The sequence below is a fragment of the Arvicola amphibius genome, chromosome 3, assembly GCF_903992535.2.
Source record: "Arvicola amphibius chromosome 3, mArvAmp1.2, whole genome shotgun sequence".
Lineage (NCBI taxonomy): Eukaryota > Metazoa > Chordata > Mammalia > Rodentia > Cricetidae > Arvicola > Arvicola amphibius.
The window spans coordinates 31,171,884-31,192,877 of record NC_052049.1 but is presented as its reverse complement, the minus strand read 5'-3'; the positions used below and the strand labels follow the sequence as shown (position 1 = coordinate 31,192,877).

The 20,994-nt window shown below is 35.9% G+C and overlaps 1 protein-coding gene across 1 annotated transcript in view; it reads left to right on the top strand.

Annotated features, from left to right (window-relative positions):
- Hcn1 (hyperpolarization activated cyclic nucleotide gated potassium channel 1) overlaps positions 1 to 20,994 on the top strand; it is a 342,629-nt gene that overhangs the window by 287,973 nt on the left and 33,662 nt on the right. The window contains exon 6 of the mRNA XM_038323575.1: positions 11,747 to 11,987. Within this exon, the coding sequence (XP_038179503.1) occupies positions 11,747 to 11,987 (241 nt within the window). The remainder of the gene's footprint in view (positions 1 to 11,746; positions 11,988 to 20,994) is intronic.

Sequence of the window (20,994 nt, the reverse complement as noted above, 5' to 3'; positions counted from 1 at the left end):
AGTGATCAGTACATAGCCCACATGTTCTTAAAATAAAACGATTAAATAATCACATAATTCAGTGAAGAGTAGCCCATCATTGTAACCTTAATGGCTTTTATAGTCCAGTGAAATACATATTTAAAGAAAATCAAGTATAACAAACTACATGTAAAGTTCTGAAGGGGTGGTTCAAAGTATTCGGACAATATGCAGGAGACACTGAACTAAGCCTCGTTGTATGCCCCATTTCTTTTGGAAGTTATTCAAAGAATCTGATGATAGCTCTCCCTACATTTCAGCAGGCAGCTGTCTGGAGACAATGCCCCAAGCATCAACACTTGACATTGAAATATTACAATCATAAGACTGACATGTGCTTTAGTAAACGCTAGTGGTATATTTAAAAATAAAATCTAGTTAGAAGAATTCAGTGAATGTTACCCCTTGCTTCTGAATGCTTGTTGGAATGTGTATAAAGAAGAAGGTCTATTTTTAGCATGGCTGGTCTTACACTGAATCCATTGGAGCAGAATGGCAAACCTAACAGTCTAGAAAGGGGTTAATACCCTTCTAAGCCAGTCTCCAAAGTTCAGAACTGATCTATTTTTAAACAACGAAGTGTGAGGAGCTGAGAGCTGAAAATAGGTGCTGATCATGTGCCCCGGGAGAATTTAAAACGTCAGTATATTTCATTCTTATAAAACATGAAGCGGGTTGAGAGTATTATCCTGGCCTCTGACCTCTAATTTATGAACTGGGTTTATTACACAAGAAAACAAAATTTGTGTGAATAGTTAGTGTAATTTTGAACCACTTCTAAAATCTATACTTGAGTATCTAAAAATACTTTTAAATTACATTTTGTTGAAATCAACAAAGTATGCTAGATGCATTGCATTGTAAAGCCTGCCTCCCAAAGTTACCATGTATTTATGTGACAGGCACAAGTAGCAAAAGATGAGACAAATAATAGTATGTTTGTGATGCCATAGAGGTTATAATTCCAAACAAGGTTAACAAAGAACTTTTTGCTGTTATTATTTAGTTTTTTGTTTGTGTTTGTGGTTTCACCATGTGTCTCTAGGTCCTATCAGAGAGGGGGGAAACATTTGCATTGATTTTTTTTTAAATGTGTGCAATATATAGACCCAGGCATGACTGGAAAGACAAACTAAGAGACACAGTATTGCAGTTTTGGGTCTCAAAGGAAGTCCTTCCTATATACTGGAAGATAAAAAAAATAAAGAAGAAAGAAAAGAACAAGAAGTAAAAGCAAGAAACCATTAACAGGAACCCCAGAGATGCAGGAAATCACCCATAGTTAATTGCTAGAGCGAGACTACGTAGCCAAAAATAGCTGACAAGAATAAGTAGGTTCACCGAGGCCGAGAGTACAAAGTAAAGGTCTCGAAGGAAAAGGTGTGCTCTGAATGTGGAAGTTAATGTGGAATGTGAACAGAGAAGGAGGGTAGAAGATGGGGGTTCAGGGAGAAAAAAACGTGGTAAACAAAGAAGAAGCCTGTATTAAATCAGGTTTCTCTTTAGTTTTTCCTTGGTCCAAGGAAGAAGGAAACAAATTGCCAAATAAAGAACTTTTCATTCAACAATAATTTAAGATACAATAAGTTTGTAAACACAAATAAAATATAAAGTTTTAATTTATATTTTCCATTATATTTATTTCCACTATATAATTTAATTATTCCATTTTTTCTGTTGAGGAAATCCATGCTTTTCATCATTAATAAAATAGTGGTGAGAATTATGTTGCATGGCCTTTGAAAAAAATGACTATACAATGGCATTCGCACTAAAATAATGAAGATGACTTGAGACCAAACTTAAGAATATGCCTGATTATAAAAAGTCAGTGTAGTTAGCAGTATTCAGTAGTATAATTAAGGCTGTAGAAAAACTGAGCTTTGAGAATATATTTTAAAGACACTACATTAATTTAGTGTGTATGTTTGTGTGGCTGTGGCTGTGTGTGTGTGTGTGTGTGTGTGTGTGTGTGTGTGCAATCTGTATGTAGAAACCATTTCAAGTTGCCGGAGTTTTCTTTATCTTTCCATCTTATGGGTTCCCAGGGCTTGAATTCAGACTACAATTCAGCAAGTGCCTACTGAGCCATGTCACTAGCCCAAAAGCAAACATTTTGGATCAAGGCTCTACAATAAGCTAAACGCAAGTTCTTTGCTTACCATAATTTTAAATAAAAACTATTAAATGAGACTATCTGTGGTATTTTTAGCTTATATAAAACGTATTTGCATTTTTAAAAATAGCACCACAAATACATAAATTATGAACCTTCATGTTGTTAAATCATGAGAACAGTTAAAGATTCTCATGTTCTTAGCTTTTGAAGATGGCCTTAGCATCTATGGAGCGAGGTGATTATCTTAGTGCTTAGCATGATAAAATACCTGATAAAAGCAACTTGAAGAAGTAAGAACTTATTATGGCTTATAGTTTCAGAGGATACAGTTCACTATGATGGAGAAGAAAGAGCAAGAGACCAAGAATGTATATGGTGGCAGCATCAGGAGACTGGTTAGTCATACTGCATCTACATTTAGAAAGTGGAGAGAGAGCTGGAAATGGGGTCAGGATACAAAACATCAAGGCCTGACCCAAGTAACCTGTTTCCTCCAACAAGGCTCTACCACTTAATGGTTACACAGCTTTCTCAAGTGGAGCTACCAGTCAGAGATCTAGTGTTCAAATCGGTAATCCTAAGGGGGGCACCTCACATTCAAACCACTACAGTGATGATTGACCTTTAGAGGTAATAGTGATGATGATAGCTGGAGCTGTAGTGAGGGTTGGAAGGATGAAGGTAATGGTATTATGAGGACACTAATGTTTTTAAACATAATTTTAGGGAAAATAGTATGTCAAGTGTTTGAGGAACTTTACTTGTAATAATACCACATTATCAAATAAATCACATTATTGCCACTATGTGATGGCATACTGGGATAGATACATGTCTAATGACTGTGACTTGAGACTGTAAAAGTGACAGAGGACCACCAGTGCTTAGAAAGATCTGTGCTCTATTCTACTGGTATTCTGATTTACTGTATACATTTCAGGTTAGATGTCACAAGACTAACTGGACAAGAACGCTGTGACATGAACCTTTGAAATCCTCTGAGTGCTTTAATATTGAGAGTTTAAAAAATCATTTCCTCTACCCCAGTAACACACAATTTATGTTTTTATAACTTTATTTATGATTGCAAAGTATGAAAAAGAAAAGATTTTACAGAGAAGAGATGAAACTTTTTTTCCCCTTTGGCACGCACTGTATAAATGAGTATGTGTTTGTTTAAAATAAGAGCACAGGCTGAGAGAAAGTGGTCAATGAAATGATGTTTATAAATATAACAGATATTGAAATTCTCATTCCTGTTATTAACATGTTTAAATATTGACATCTCCTAATGTGAATTAAAAAGCTTTCCTGACCACAATATGAGCCATAATTTAGACATTCATAAACGAGGATCAGGAAAATCAAGAGAAATTGAAGAATAATGTCTCAAAACCTAATTTTTAAAAAGTATAACTACCAGATATACAGCTTCAATTGTTATCATAGAATTTTAATTACTTTTTCAAAGTGAACTAATGAATGATCATAGGGAACAAGATAAAAATAGCCCATAAAGTAAACATCCAACTCATTTATGGGAAATGCTTCACAATAAATTTTAAACCATAGAAATAATACTAGTGAAAAATAATACATTCTTTTGAGAAAGTAAAATTTTCCTGTGTAGATTAACTAGAGCGAATATATGTTTCAAACTAATTTTAACTAAGTGAGACCACGTTAGTGACCTAAAACACAAAAGAACAAAAGGCGATAGTGCCAAAGAGGACTGCTTGCTATTATATTAGAATTGTAAAATATTATATTTAGTAATAAGAATTACTTCCACAGTTACTTAAATTTAAAAATTTAAGATATGTCATGATAATTATTTATATGCTACAAATTATTAAAGGGTTGTTTCAAATGTAAGATTCGGTTCTAATATGGAATTTTCATTCTTTTCTAATAACACACACCCACACATAATTGTGCACACACATGTTACATACCACATCTGCATAGAATACATAACATACATATACTCAAGACCCTATTAAAATTTCTTTCTTCAAACAAAATACATTTTAAAAGTTTTAGCAGACTTGAATTTATCTGCAATTCATTTGTTTATCTCTAAGTAGCCTCAATTCCTTTAAGCGAGATGATGCAACTTTTGTACTTATTGGTGTGACAAATGGACTGGATTATGGAACATTAAAAAATCATAGAATAATCACTAATACACTGCAAAGTCAGTCACCAGTTAATAGTTTTGTAATAATATTGAGTTCAAAGACAGAAAATGATAGAAAGATAGAAACACCTGGGACCTTTGAGTGAGGTATATTTAGGAACATTTTATATAGTATTGAAATATTTTGTACATTTAAAATCATTCCAAAGCCAAATGGTTAAGACTGAAAACCTAGCAGGTTTTGTTTGTGGCTACTCTCATAAAGATATCACTACTTTAACTCTGTCAACTTTTAGATGTATTTTCTCTTAATACTTTTATTAGTGATAGTATATAAATTTTGGAGGAACACAACTCCATCTATAACCCTGAACAATACATATAACACTTATAAAATCTTGACTGATGTAAATGATATTTTAGTGTTTGACTCACAACTTGAAGGCTGTTTGTTAATGTAGCAATTAATAGTATAATTAGGTTTTAAAGCAGGTGCGAATGGAAAATACCCGAGTCCACAATACTTATGAACAATTTCCATCAGTTTTCCTCTCTGCTGACTGAATTTTAGATACACATAAAGTGGATCACTGGGTTTTACAAAGAATGTCAGTGAGGGCTACGTTGTAATGTGGGAAACGGTCTGTCATAAAAGTATACAAAGAAAGGAATCCCAAAGACTTGTGCATTTTGAATGCAGTTGTGTTGAGGAAAACAAATTTTCTTTTTCCCCCCAGAAACTGAAATAAAACTAACTTGCTAGTAAAAGTATACAACTGGCTAGCCTCCATGTGATGGAAATCAAATACATTTAAAATTGAGAAGCTTTACACATCTGTTAGTCACTTCTGTTCTACTGGTAACTCTTTCAATTCTAATCATTTAAAGATAAATATTTCTTACCCTGGAGTCTATTCCATAATATGTGAGACCCAAATTCTTTATCACTTGCAATAAAAGCTTTCTTGAATAGCAAAAGAGAGTGTCCCAGTTGGAGAAAGAACCTGTAAATATCCCACCTTAGAGATATAGAAATCACAGGAAATGTTGCAAAGAAGTGGAAGCAGGTTCTTAACTTGTCATTTCTTGTCTAGATACACTGTCAAAACATTCCTAAAGCAATGATGTTGTCTTGTCTTGAGGTGATTTCCTTATATATCCAATTAAACATCTTATAGTTTAGGAGTCAAACCATCAAATGAATATTAGTTGAGAATGTGAAAGAAGGAAAAGTTTAAGTTTTCTTTCAAAGTAACTACCAATCCTTTTATTTTAGTGGAATGTTAACATAAATCACAGTTCATTTTCACTTTATTCTATCAATAAAGGAGGTTTATTGTGACTTACAATTTATCTCTTGATGTTTTGCCAAAACTATGTTTTATTATTTATAATTAACTTCTTCTGAATACATGCGTACGTAACTTCCTCCTTCAAGTCTAGATTTAGACTTCTGGGTACTCACTTATTTTAGGAACTATACTTCACTATGTAAGTAGAGACTTTGAGTCATATCCCCTAAAGGTTTAGATTCAGATCCTGTAAATCTGGATTGGAGCCTGGTATACTGTGGTTTAGAAAAATTCCATAAATACATCTGTGGAGTACTGACTTCCTCTAAAGAATATCAGGGATGAAAATGTCATGTTTGACAGGTCACTCAAGATCCTTCCACCCAATTGGTGCCTGTCAATCAGAGCATCATGCCTTAGATTAGGGCCATTCCTGTCAATGATCCTTAGAGTGTTCTGTTGATGATTGAGCCTTTTGAAATCATATCTATAAGGGTCAGTGCAACCCAGTGATCTTCTCTGTACTGAATGCCATGCTGGACAATTCAGCTTCCCTTGCAACTTTCCTGGGGATTAAAGACTGAACATAGGCTACAGGACCATGGAATTTGCTAGAAATCCTTAACATATCAAAACGTTTTTATTTTTATTCTTTAAAATTTTCATATTCCTTACTTTCATGCATTATCTCAAATTCTTCAAGTAAGGAACTCATGCATGTGACTTCCTTAGAAGCGAGGTCACTTAAAATTAACTTTGGCCAGCGATTTCAACATATTTATTTATTCGTCTTGGAGTCTTACGATCCAAATCTTATTTTCTGTGGAGCAAACAAAACCATGATACTGCATGGGTCTATAGAGGATAAATATTGTGTCACCAACAAGGGAAGTTTCAATGACAGAGAGAACAATATAAGACCTCTGCAAAGTGGGCAAACAAAGAACAGGGAAGCTTTAGGAGCAGGCAGGAGCACATACTCAAGGGGAAGAGAAAAGCCTCGGAGAGATTTGGGATAAATCCTTAATGGGCATGTTATAAAGAACTGAACATTTGCTGCTTTTGAAAAATAACCAGGTTCAGTTCCCAGTACCCACTTGGCAGCCCACAAGTCTGTAATTACAATTTCAGCACTTCTGACATACTTCTCTGGGTTCTGTGGGTATGGCTCACGCATGGCGCACATGCATGCATGCAGAAGAAACATTCATACACGCAGATATTTTTAACTAAAGAAGGGGTGAATTATTCACTTAAGGTGGTGAAAGATCAGAGAATCCAGGAATGGATCTGACGTTGCCCAGAATGTGGTTCCTGTTTGCCTTTTTCTGCCCTTGTGTGGAAACTTAGGACGTGGTATAACAGATACATGGCTTCAACAGGAAAATCAACAAAGCTAATGATATGGATATGCCAATAAAGGAGGAAGTTAAGGATCGTTAGCAGCAATCTGAGCTAACCAATTCAGTCTCAGCTGGTTTTTATTAGTCATATGTTTTTACGGAACTGTCACTTGGTATCCACCTATAATACAGGTCTGTGGTTGTTTCACTTGGAGCCAACATATAGCTCTTTACTGTCGCCATATGCCCCTCTAATCTACCTCACTTCTACTTCTTCTTTGTCTTGCAGAATGTTTCACTGGACGTTCAAATGTCTAGAAATGCATCATGTCATTTTTCTTTTAAAATATTATTATACATGGCATTCACTACTTTATAATGCTGTCCAATGCCCAGTGGAAATGTAATGTGAATCATAAGTCACGTTAAATTTCCAAATGGTTACATCAACAATGAAGAGAAATGTGAATTCATTTATAATGTACCTAGTTAAAATGAGATTTCAGAATGCAGTCTATATTAAAACATCATTAAAGTGCGAGTTTGTGTTTCTTAATGTCTACAGTACACAATCTGGAACACAGTGTTGTTTTTATAGCACATCTTGATTTGGATGCCAGATTTTCCTCAGAAACAACCTATATGTAGATTTCATATACTTCACAGCTGAGTGTGGTTTTTGGCCAAGATCTTCCAGAGAGGTTTTTCTAAACAACTAACTGACAAATTTTAAACTTTAAACTTAAATTGATTAGAATTCAGTAGAGTGAAAATTCAATCTATCGGTCACACTAGCCACACTAAGTTGTTGAATAGCTCCATTTATCTGCTGACCCCAGTGGTAGGAAACAATGTCTGAGAATGACAATATACTTCTCTAAAAAGCTGGCTTCATTTCCTGAATTTCAAGTGATTTTTGTTAAATCACCTCTTTGAGACCTATTTGACTCATCTCTATGAATCTGTTAATGATGTAACTGTTCATTGGGTTTTTAATTATAGTTAAATGAGAAAACCGTAGCATTTAAAAAGCGTGATGTGTCATCATCACTGAGATAATAGAGCACGCTTGATAAGCTGTAAACCAGTGGTTCTTACATCTTTCTAGTTTCTACATTCTCTCTTTGGAAAACTACTAACAACTACCCTCTAGTCCTACTTAGTGTTTCTGTTGCTGTGATGAACTACCATGACGAAAAGGCAAACTGGGGAGGAAAGGGCTTACACTTCCATATCACAGTTACTAAAGAAAGTCAGGACAGGAGCTCAAACAAGGCTGGAACCTGGAGGCAGGAACTGATGCAGAAGCCACAGAGGGGTTCCCTTTACATGGCTTACTCAGTCTGCTCTCTTAGAAAATCCTAGGACCACCAGCTCAGGGGTGTCCATACCCACAAATGGCTGGACCCTCCTCCATTGATCACTAATTTAAAAAATGCCCTACAAGCTTGTCTGATTTCATTCCAACCTTAAGGAGCCATTTTCCCAGTTGAGGTTCCCTCCCTGCGGGTGACTATAGCTTGTGTCAAGGTGACATAAGAGTAGCAAGGACGCGCAGTCTGCTTGTGCAGTCAGTCACCTGTAGTCTCTTTCCTCACAATCCAGACTTGTTTTGTTTTTTTTTTTTTTACTATTTAACTAAAATCTAATCACATCATCTCTCCCCTCCCTCTTCATTGTTCTATCCCTAGCATATTGTTGCTCCCTAACGAGTACATGGTGGCCTCTTCTTTATCCAGTGTTGGTCCATGTACATTTAAATGAATCAACATATAACTGTAACCTGCTAAGTCTGCTCAGAATTGCTTGCATCTCGAAGTTTCTAGGGCTGCATTTCTTTAGTGCTTACAATTTGTAGATATCCAGTAAGGGACACCCAGTACTTCACACAAGAGTACACCACTGGATATTTTTTCTAAAAAATAAGTTCTGGTAGGCCTGTGTTCTTGCTCATCAAAATCCTAATGTTTCATGACATTTGCTTTTTTTTCTGCTCTGAACCGCCATGCAAGTTTTGTGCTGAAAACAGCAGATGCTTCCTGCTTACCCAACACATTAAGGATCATATAGGACAGAATTAATTTAATACACGAAATAAAAGTTTTTCTTAGTTTTCAAAAAGTTTTGATTCAGTATATTAGAGCAGCTATTGATCAAGGCAAACTTTGACTCTCACGTATAAAATACAAGTAATTTTTGGTGAAATTATTATTAAACGTAACTATGCATTTAAAAAATCTTCAATAATAAATACATCATCCTGACAAAGGTAACTTGTAAAAGAAAGCAATTAACTTGAGGACAGAAAGTTCGAGATAATTATATTATGTAACTGTAGTAGTAGGAAGCATGGCAACAGACAGAAAAGATTGGTGGTTGAACAGTAGATGAGACTTTACATGTAGAGACAATACTCACTAGGGGGAGAGAGAGAGAGAGAGAGAGAGAGAGAGAGAGAGAGAGAGAGAGAGAGAGAGAGAGAGAGAGAGAGAACAAGATAACTGGGAATGGTATGAGTTTTTGAAATTTTAAAAAAAACCATTTCTTGTAACACACCTACTTCAATACCCACATCTTCTAATCCTTCCCAAAGAGTTCTACCAACTAGAGACCAAGGTTTCAAATATCTGAGCCTATGGGGACTATTCTCATTTAAACCACCACATTCAGGAAGAACACTAATTCTCAAAAATGAAATTATCCATCTTTAAAAATATTCCTAAATATGTCCAATTTTCTTTTGAATACAACTAGACCAGGCTATTGAATGAGAAAAAATGAGACAAATATGGTAATATTCTTTAATAGAATGTACTAGATGATGAAGTTTCACTTGCTATAGATTGACCAGCTGTTCTTTTCAATACTGAAAAACATTAAAATGTAATAATTATGAAGTTTCTAGGTCTGTGTGTTTGTTAATGTCTCTCTAAAGTCCTAGTAGGAAGCTATCGTGTCTTCTCACAGTATAAAAATACTGAGCATGTTTGAGGTGGGAATTTAGCGATGTTACAACAGCCTTATTTGTTAAGAGCACTCTGTGATTCATTTGTGCAATCATGGTAATTATATTTATAGCTACCATGGTGAAAACATTTTAGAGCTACGCTGTCCGGAATGATAATAAGCATCATAGAACTCAATAGAATTGGATGCCTCACCAAATATAGCTTTCTGCAATGATTGTTATCGATCCAGAATCGAAATGTTCTGTTATCAGTTGGGATTGCCTTAAATTGAATTGACTTTTTAATTTATGCATCAAACATACAAATTTTGTATGTCCATGTGCTGTTTAATGCATGTATATGAACTCTTCAAATCAAACCAACCTACCTGGTTTCTTAAAACATTTCATTTTCTATGGCACAAACATTCAAAATTACTTATTTTGGCTTTCAGAAATGTTCAGTGTGCTGCTGCTGCTGCTGCTGCTGCTGCTGCTGCTGCTGCTGCTGTTGTCTGATGTAGTCTCACACTAGAATTTCTTCATGATATCTAACCAGAACTTAGCATCTTGTGCTTCACCTCTTGTTATCTCTCTTATTTTCCCTCTCAGCTCCCATCAAATCAGCTGTTTCAGATTTCACACCTAAAGAAACTCGTGTGGCATGTTTCTTTCTGTTCTTAGTTTATTTTTAACATATTGGTCTTCGATAACATTGATTGTCACAGAAATTCACCCTCTTTTTTGGCAGATTAATGTCCTGTTGCATGTAGTTATAAAATTTTCTCTATTCAGCACCTAGAAATTTTTACATATGCTAAGATCGTGTCAGGCAATTTTGTGAAATAGTATCAAGAACTTCTGTTTTGGCCTAACATATTTTTCCATATAGAGCATTCAAATGTTCTAATTTTGTTAATATTCCCATTTTATAGTGTTTCCACCTCCTATGGGAAGTGGCTTTATTTTCTAGGATCCTTAAAGAAGATTAAAAATTCAGTACAGCACTGTTTCTTTTTTCATATTCTTTGGTGAAAGTACCTTGATGCTAGGTTGTTTTATGAAGGAGCTAGAAGACATGTCATAATGCTAACATTTACATTACCATTGCCTCTCCCAAAGTTTATAATAACACATTTTCCTATGGTGTTGTTATAATCTAGAGAGACATAAATATTTTTAATCTCAGCTAAAATCTTCAAAATAAAGCCAAACATATAGAGCTTCTGACTGTCTAGACAGCAAACAAGGAGACAGGAAAAAGAGAGATGCCCTCCTTCCAACTCAGGCTTCCGTGGGTGATTCAGGAGGGTTTGTTCTTGCCAAACAGAAATCAGATTCCATCCATGATCATTCACTGACTCCCTTTGGTAACACCTGCTCTCTATTTCTTTTTTACTCTCATCTGAATAAGATTTTAAAAAATAAAATGCATGCTGGCTACATCTGTCTTCTTCTTCTCTTATAATTTCTGCTGGTGGGTACAAGGCAGCTTCTTCAGGACAAGCAGAACTGCACCTCGTAGCTATGGGACTTGGTGTTTTTTCTTTAAATAAATAAAAGAAAAATTAAAATTCCACCTTTAAGTTGTAATTTCAAACACAAAATAAATAAGAAAAATAAAGTTGGTATTTTTTTATTTAATATATTATTGAAGATTTATTGTATTTCTATGCAAAGTGAACTACTGGAATGGAAATTTAATGCAGATTAAAACAAAACTTATTACATTGATAACATATATGGATTACAATTTACATATATTTTTACAAATGTAGATTAGCTTTTATTCTGTATGTACATGTTTTTAAAAGTCAATGTATATTTTTCTCCCAGGAATGACTCAATTTCCCCTTCTTTTGTGCTTACTCCTACCACCTTTAGGAAATAGTCAACTTCAACTGCCGGAAACTGGTGGCTACAATGCCTCTCTTTGCTAATGCGGATCCCAATTTTGTGACGGCCATGCTGAGCAAGCTGAGATTTGAGGTGTTCCAGCCTGGAGACTACATCATTCGAGAAGGAGCTGTGGGGAAGAAAATGTACTTCATTCAGCATGGTGTTGCTGGTGTTATCACCAAGTCCAGTAAAGAAATGAAGTTGACAGATGGCTCTTACTTTGGAGGTCAGTAAACATAGCTGTGAAAGCTAGACCATACATCTCTGAAGTGTCTGTCCCAAGGCTTTCAGAGGTGCCACTTGTTTGTTGATTTGGGATTTGAGCTTGTATTTGAATTCTTGCAAAAGCATTTGGAGTGTATCAATATTCTAGGGTCACAAGTTCCATTCAGTTGTATGTATAGCCATACATACATTAATGAGAGCAGACCTGTAACCACTTTATCTGGAACCAAATAATACTGGATGAAAATAACCAGTGTGCATATTTTTTTCTCACCCAAAAGTCCCCAGAGTGTTGGATGACTCTTTTGAAAGTAGTTACAGGGGCCTCCTATATTGCCATAAAAAGATTTTGAAGTTTTGGGGTTTTATTGTGTTGGTTTCTTTATTTTAATACACACAGGAACTTTCTTCCTTGACTTTTTAATGGTTTATGGGTGTAGCGAGTAAAGAAGGAAAGGTGAAAGTTTGTCTTTAGATTTAGTGCTCAACGTTGCCACCATCACTATAGTTAACATTATAATTGACAAAATTCAAGGTGTTAACCCTAGCACCAAGCAAGGAAGAGAAATTCTTGCTGTGGCTGGGCAGTAACTTACGATGTTGAAAAAAATCCTGGTTATTTGGTTTGTTTCCAAAACAGCTATTGTAAAATGCACACTTGTGTTTGTATACATACACAAATTGTTCCCGTTAGGAGAGGAGAGTTACTGTCTAAATATTTTAAGGCTGTGTGTGTGATTACTATCAGACTAGGTGATAAATATGCTGAAGGAAAACTTGAAGAGGAAATTTTAAAGCACATTATGATTAAGACTGTATGTGTGGAGCCAGCAAGATGGCCCAACGAGTAATGGAGCTTGGTGCCAAGACTGATAACCTGAGTTGGATGCCTGAAACCCATGTGGTGGAAGGAGAGAACTAACTCCCGAAAGCTGTCCCCTGACCTCCACACATGAACCTTTGCACATAAGTGTCCTGTTCAAATAAGACAAATAAACAAATGCAAACTAATATAACGATGGGTTTGTGTTACGTTGACAAGCTTTGTGAATTCAAACCTCCTTTTAATACTTCACAGCTCTATTTGGTAACACGAACAGGGTTTTCTGCAAAGACTGGGTAGGGATGGCTTCAACCACCAGCAAAGGCAGCATACCAGTGAAGGTCACTATGCAGAGACACAAGATCATGTCCAGCATACAAATCATTTTTCCTACTGTATAACTTGCATCTCTGTCCATAAGTAAGATTCAGCTATAATTTTGTTGTGGTGGTGGTGACTTGTAGGGTCTTCTAGGTCACTTTGGATATTAGCTTTCCTAATCTTTTCAGAAAATGAATGCAACTTAATCCAAGTTTTCCTAATTCACACTTTCTTTCTGGTTTATTTCTCCTCCAAAATGCCACATTGCACTTGATAATAACGTTTTCTTGTGTTCTACTAGTAACAGTCCTTAGATTTTATGAGTTGAGCAGTTTCTATGTGCTCTAGATGCTCAATCCCTTTGAAATTTAATTGATAGTTTTCATCATTAGATTGTGGTAACATATTTTTGAGAAAGAGCATGACAAAAAGGCCCCATGCTCAGCTGATTATATAATCATCATGGAGCACTAGCTGCACGATGGACTGCTGTTGGTATGTGATTCAGCCAGGTTATTCTGAGCAGAAACTATGTCCTCCTCTATTCTTTATTTACTCACCTTTTATATCAGCATATGAAATATAATCTAATATGACATTGCTGTGTAACTCAGAGTGTTCAGATGACATCACATGGTGCTTATGTGTGCCTTAAAATATGGTTTTATTCACTTGTTCTTTGCTCAGTTTGTGCTCTATTTTCTCTTTAGTCTGAAAAGGGACCATGACAAATATTTTTCTTTCAGGTTCTCCATTTGTCCAAAGGGTCCTTTACTCAATTGTTGAATAATAATGTTTTAAATCAAGATTTTGTCACTAAGAATATTCATATTACTTCTCTATCATTATATCTAACATTTCTTAGCTAAATAAGCAATGTTACACAAATCTACTTGCAGATAGACACAAACATGTGTGCACATGCGCCCCCACACACGTGCACAAGCAACACTTTACTGTATTTGTACATAGGTCTTTTTTCTATTACCATCTGCATCTGTATAAAGCTAAAATAAGTTCCTACTAATGTTTTCAAATTTAGTTCATTACCATGTGGAGTAGTCTGATCCAATCCCTTTTCTTTCCCTCTCTCTCTCTCTCTCTCTCTCTCTCTCTCTCTCTCTCTCTCTCTCTCTCTCTCTCTCTCTCTCCTCCTCCTCTTCCTCCTCCTCCTCCTCCTCCTCCGCCTCCTCCTCCTCCTCCTCCTCCTCCTCCTCCGCCTCCTCTGCCTCCTCCGCCTCCTCCTCCTCCTCCTCCACCTCCTCTTCCTCCTCCTCTCCTTCTCCTTCTCCTCCTCTTTCTTTTTCTTCTTGTCATTTTGAGACAATGTTTCTCTGTGCAGCACTGGCTGTCCGGGAACTAGCTTTGTAGACCAGGTTGGCCTCAAACTCACAGAGATCCACCTGGTCTTCCTCTGGAGTGCTGGGATAAAGTCATATGCCACTACGCCTGACTTCCAATCCCTATTCTTATTTGTAACTCCTCATTCTCTACCCAATATAGCATATCCCTTGTAAATATGTGTTCAGTTTAGGTGTACATGCATAATTATTCCATAATAGACAACTCGCAGGTCTAAGAGAAACAATTCTTACCAGCTAGAGTACACTGTATGTACATGTTTTGCCTTGATTCTTGCAGACTCCATGGACACTCAAAGGCACTGAGGCCAGTATCTGACTTTTTCATCACTCTCAGTGACACTATTCATACAGCTGTACTTACAGCTGTTTGTCACAATCTCCATATCACTCGGTGTTATAGGATTACTGTTGTTGTGATGAAAGACCCTGATCAAAAGTCAAGTTGAGGAGGAGAGGGTTTATTTGGATTGAACTTCAATATCAGAGTTCAACACTAAAGGGAGCCAGGACAGGAACTCAAACAGGACAGGAACCTGGAGGCAGGAGAAGTCATAGAGAGGTACTGCTTACTGGCTGGCTCCCCATGGCTTGCTCAGTCTTATAGTCTTGCTCAGTCTGTTTTCTTATAGAACCCAGGACCACCAGCCCAGAGATGGAACCACTGACAATGGGGCAGGCCATTCTCACTGATCACTAACAAAAAATCCTTTACTGGCCAGGCGGTGGTGGCGCACGCCTTTAATCCCAGCACTCGGGAGGCAGAGGCAGGCGGATCTCTGAGTTCGAGGCCAGCCTGGTCTACAAGAGCTAGTTCCAGGACAGGCTCTAGAAACTACAGGGAAACCCTGTCTCGAAAAACCAAAAAAAAAAAAAAAAAAAAAAAAAAAATCCTCTACTGACGGGCCCACTGTCTGGTCTCATGGAGACATTACCTCAGTTGGAATTTCCTCCTATAAGAGGACTAAAGTATGTGTCAAGTTGACATAAACCAAGCCAGCATACCCAGATATGTTCTGACCTCATAAATTGAATGTAATAAAGTTTCCTCTGTGTTAAAGAATTCCATAGATAATTTTGAAAGATGCTCATTGTCCTGTATACACCATTATTTAATATCAAATATTAACACTCTTTAAAAGAAAGAAGAAAGAAATCCCCTGTGCATCTCTTACTTGGTCCTCTCATTTCCAGAACTTATATTTAAATTAAATATAAGTTATATATTTAAATTAAAATATATTTTTATTTTATGTTAATATTTAATATTGTTATATTTAAATTAAAGCTCTAATTTTGATTTTAAATTGACATTATGATAGCAATTGAGGTGTTTGGGTATTCAACACTCATAGAATGACTTGCACATAATCTCATATTATTGGCAATCTTGTTTTCTCCATGAAGAGAAAATTTGTTCTGCACTTCCGATTGACATACATTAAATTTCCTTTTTACTATCTTGTTTAACTGACTGGCATTACCAATACTACATTGAATTAAAGCAGTATGAGGAACGATCTTATCATGATACTCATTTTGGAAGAAACAATCTACATTTTTATCATTAAACATAATACTAGGTGAAAAGTATTTTGGATTTATTTTCAGGTTTCTTGATTATATTGAGGGTAGTCTCTATAATTATTTCAAGTAATAAATGAAATCATGATCTTGTCCATTTTGTCTGTGTATTTAGAAAGATATTTTATTCATTTTACTATTATTTTATTTACTTGAAATAAAATAGAACACAGTTTCCTTTCATTCCTGAACTTGTTTTTGTAGTTGATTATATTTAGATATTGGATTTTGATCCTTTTTCACAAAGTAAGTTTTAAATTATTAAATTTGTAAGGAGCTGGATAGTATTTGCTTAAATTTTTGTGATTAATTCCATGAGAAATATTGTTCTTTTCTTTTTCTTTCCCTTAATGTATTTTCTGAACTTTGAATTAGCTTAATTCACACTTCAAAAACGAATTTATAAGTTTTTCTCTCTGCCTTGTTTTCCAAAGAGTTATTATCATTGCTTTCTTAAATATATTGTAGAGTTCCCTAATGAAAACACTGGAAGCGAGGCTTCATTTTTGCAAGGTTATTACATATCTTTTCAATTTCTTTACAGCAAAGATGCAATTCTGATTCAGCTTACTTATTTCTCACTGTGTAAATTTGGTTAGTCTGACTCATCTACAACAGTGTTCGATGTTCTCATCGGTACATTGTCCAAATAGATGAGCATGGGACAGGTGTTCAACGTGTGCTGGGCAAATTTATAGGCACCAGGGACACCGAAATAAGAAAAAGGGATCAAGTATCCTATAATTCTCTAACTTTTAACTATGATTGTTTAAAGAAACTTCAAAATTACTAAAATTGCAAAACTGTTTTATTGGATGATGAAGGGAAATGCTTTGGGAAAATTAAAGCAGGGACTATAAGAAATGCCCCCGACCTCCTTCAGCCATGTAAGGCATAGAATGTGGATGTGTGGACCGAATGGAAGTTCTGGACTTCTTAGTGAGTAAAGATGGTAAACATAGGAGCAGGTTCTAGTGTTAGCTGCTCTCGCTGCTCAGCTTAGATGGAGGGCGAGGTGGTGAATGCTTGTGTGCAGGAGATAAGGTACTATGGGAGTAACCATCTGGCTGATAGAGAAAAAGATTTCTACGACTCCTTGATTCCTCTTTGGATATAAATTATGAAATCTTAACTTTTTTTACAAGTGAGGAAATTGAAAGCCTTTCAGAAAAACATCACAGTTTCCACATTTTACAGACTTTCTTTCCATCTTCCAAGAAGTTTCTGGAGTCTTAGTTGAACGGGTTGTGTTGTTGATGTATTTAGGGATGGGAACCACATGGTCAGCTGTTCTTTGTGTTTTAACCAATTGTGGATTGCTGTAATAATCTTCATCTGTTGGGAAAGAAAAAAAAACCTTCTTTGATGAGGATTGATTGATCTACTTACCTGTGGGCATGAGAAGCACTAACAATGCAGCTAGATTACAATGGTTTATGAAAGTAGTTACTCCTCTAGATTCTATGGCCTCATGAATCATGGCTAGTTAGCTCCATTTTCAGTACTTACTAGGCATAATTCTTTCTGAATGAATACCCCTTAATTCCAATTAAACAGCTATTGGTTACTGCCAAGGAATAAATGCTACCTCGGGGAATGGCTCACCATGCTGGTTATTGTTGTCTTTCATATAGGACAGGCAAGCTACACTTGTGAAATATTAACAGTGTAGTAGCCTAAACGACCTAAACATTGATAATTGACAAACAAACATAGATGGAAGAAATCACATGAGGACCCATCCCTAGATAAAGAGCTATCAAAAATAATACAGAGGGAAAAGGAATTAGGTTTCCTTTGGGATAAGCTCTCTTATATGTTATCTAATACAAAGTAGTTAATCCTAAAAGCATAAACATACATACATATATGCATATATGCATACAAGCAGTAATAAATAAATTCAAAAGGTTGCATATGTGTATTTACATATATGTATATAGCAATAATAATAAAAGAGAAAAATAATAAAGCAATAGAGATAATACATGAAGATGTAAGGATGGTTTGGAGGCAGAAGAAGGGAACAGTGTGTTGGAAGACCAGTATAATGCAATAGGAGATTGATGAAAATCATAGTATATTATAAATATTTATGAAAGTTCATAATGAAATTTATTACTCTGTACAATAAACAAAGGCTAATAAAAATGGAAATATGAATCAATAAATAACACATAATGGAATTGAGGCTCATATCAGTAAAACTGGCGGTATACCTGGAACAAGGCAAATCTCAGCTAAGCATTTGAATTTCAGATTTCTGTGTGTTCTCTCCATAGTACCTCTCCTCCAGAGGGGCATTTTTGTCCCCTAGGTCTAGGATATTAATACAAAACATTTGCACAGGTTTCACTTTCTCTTCAAAGCTGTCCATTATCCTTTATGTCTGCATTTGCAAAGGTCTTTTGAAATCTCTTCTTATGTGCTAGCCAGTCTCCATTAAAGTAATCATACTGTTAAAATACTGGCCCCAGAAGAAGTAAAACTATTATGTAACTCATTAAAATTTTAAATTATATATCTCTGCACCAAATTTTCATGATTTTAAAGAAAAGTTGCTGTGTTCCTAGAATAATCAAACTCCAGACCAGAGGACACCTAAAGTTCCACTGCCAGCCTGTGATTCATCTGATCTTATTTCATGGGGAAAAAAAAGCAATGCACTCATGAAGAAAATATTTATTTTAAAGATTCCTCAACTCTGCTATATAGTGTCCAACACTCTTCTAGAATTAGAGGATACAATATGAATTGGACATACAATTTAATTGGATATTTAGAAATTTTATGTCCAGAATGCGTTCAGTTCACCTGATGTTTTAAAATGGAGAGAAATAGGATGGGAAAAACCAGAACATCAGGAACCCCTGCCCTGAGGCCCTATTCTAGGTTATCAGAGGACTGAAACCTCTGTCCTTCTATCTTTACACCATTGCATTTATTTAAAAGTAGTTCTGGTTTTGAAGGAGTGAAAAACCTGTTGATGTGAATTCACAATTTTATTTCTTCAAATTTCTCCTCATACCAAGTAGAAAAAAAGCCCCCCCTCTTTAATCCTTACCCCCAAGCTAGGTGAAGTCATTGTCTCAAGGATGGTGAGACAGCTCTGAAACCTTTTTTTTTAAGTTGCTGACCTATTTGGAAATAAATCAAGGCTTCTTTTATGCGGGTTCTTGGTCCTGTTAGTAAAGGACCTAGAAAAAGAAAAAGAAAACTCAAAGACTGTTTTGTTATTAGAGAATGAGAAAAAAGAACAGGGTAGGCAAACTACAAATCCTGGCAGCTGGTAGGAGAAAGGGATGGGGAAGAGAAGGGAAAGTGATGTCTTTTGGTAGAACTCAAGAAAGCAGACGTATTCAACCCTGCAGGCCAAGAAGCATCTGCACAGTGGAAGAAGGGAATAAGAATGGCTGGAGGGTGAGGGAAAGAGAGAACTCATTTAGGAAGAAAAGACACTCCCAGAGAAGGCTCAGAACTGTCTAGAAACATGAGGAGGAAGCTCACAAAGGAGAGGGTCACAGTGTGTGACCCTCTCTAAGGCATTTATGTAACATCCACTGCTCCTGCTTTTGTATGCCATAGGCTTTCCTCAAACATTCTATGTTCATTACAGGAAGCCCAGATGAGGAATGAGTTCCAGGTTTTCTCTGAATACTTATCAGGAAGGAGATAATTATTCCTCCCACATCCTTAGATTGCCTTCAGGTGAATCTGCTTTCCTCGGGGCTGATCTCCTAACCTTATGACTGACAGGCAAAATTGGATTAACCTTTAAAAGAGAGAGAGTGCTATGCAATGTGCTAATCTTTAGAGCTGATCAGAATATTATATTTCCACCAGGTCTTAACTTCCATTCTTCTGACTGCAAGGTAGTACCTCTCCCTTAATGAAACTCAACAAAACTCTGATATGCCCAATTATTCAGAACATTTTAAATTTTAGAGAGAGGCAGTGGTGAAGCTTGTCTTCTGGTATCCCCAGGAAAATGGCAAATAAGGTATGAGGGTGAGGGTAGCATCTCAATAACTTCCCCGGGCCCATTAATGCCTCTAGCTACAAGAATTGAAACATGAAATTCCTTTAGGAAATGGGTTTTTAGTCATTCTGGCTACAAGCTGAAAAGCAAAAGAATGATATCTATAGTCCCGTGTCCTGTAAATTTGTCCATCCTCTCTGGAATGTGGCAAAGGAGAAACGATAAGTAGGAACAAGGATGTTTTCGCCTTCTGGCCATGATTAAGAATAGAGCTGTTGGTCTTAAAAGTCTTTAAAGTTTCTTGACCAGTGTCTGCCTTGTGTTCTCATCAGTTAGATGGAAAAAAATGTTAACCATCAATTAGATCCTAATTCCACAGCTCCATTATTCATAAAGTCATTTATTAATGAATCAATGAATAGAAAGAAACAAATCAAAATACATTATACCCAGGATGAACTTCATGACATTTTATTTTGAAGTAGTATTTTGGGAGAAGAGGAGGAGGAGAAGAAAGCTTTAGAAGTCCACGTAAACATGGAGGTTTCTATATTCATGAAGTTGCTCATAAGGCACTCCATTTGGAGCTTCTGAAAATAGCAATCAAAGCCAAATTTTAATCCTATTAAAAAATCACCTTAGGGTAAAATAATTGCTAAAAGTGTAATGTTTACTCATTTCTATTTGTGTAGCACATCTTTCTGGAGCTCCTAAATTTTAATATTCATCAATAACTGCAGGAGGGGATGCTTTTGGGCTGAAGTGAGTGGTTCTGTTGCAAACTGAAATAAGCCTAGCAGGTATAGCTCACTTTAGAATGCACCCTTTTCTTGAATATTTAAAATATATTTTTTTCTGTTTCTTTGGAAAACACAAATTGATGTTTTTGTTTGCAGAACTCTTTGTTATTTATATATTGTTTGTGTTATTTAAATGCTGG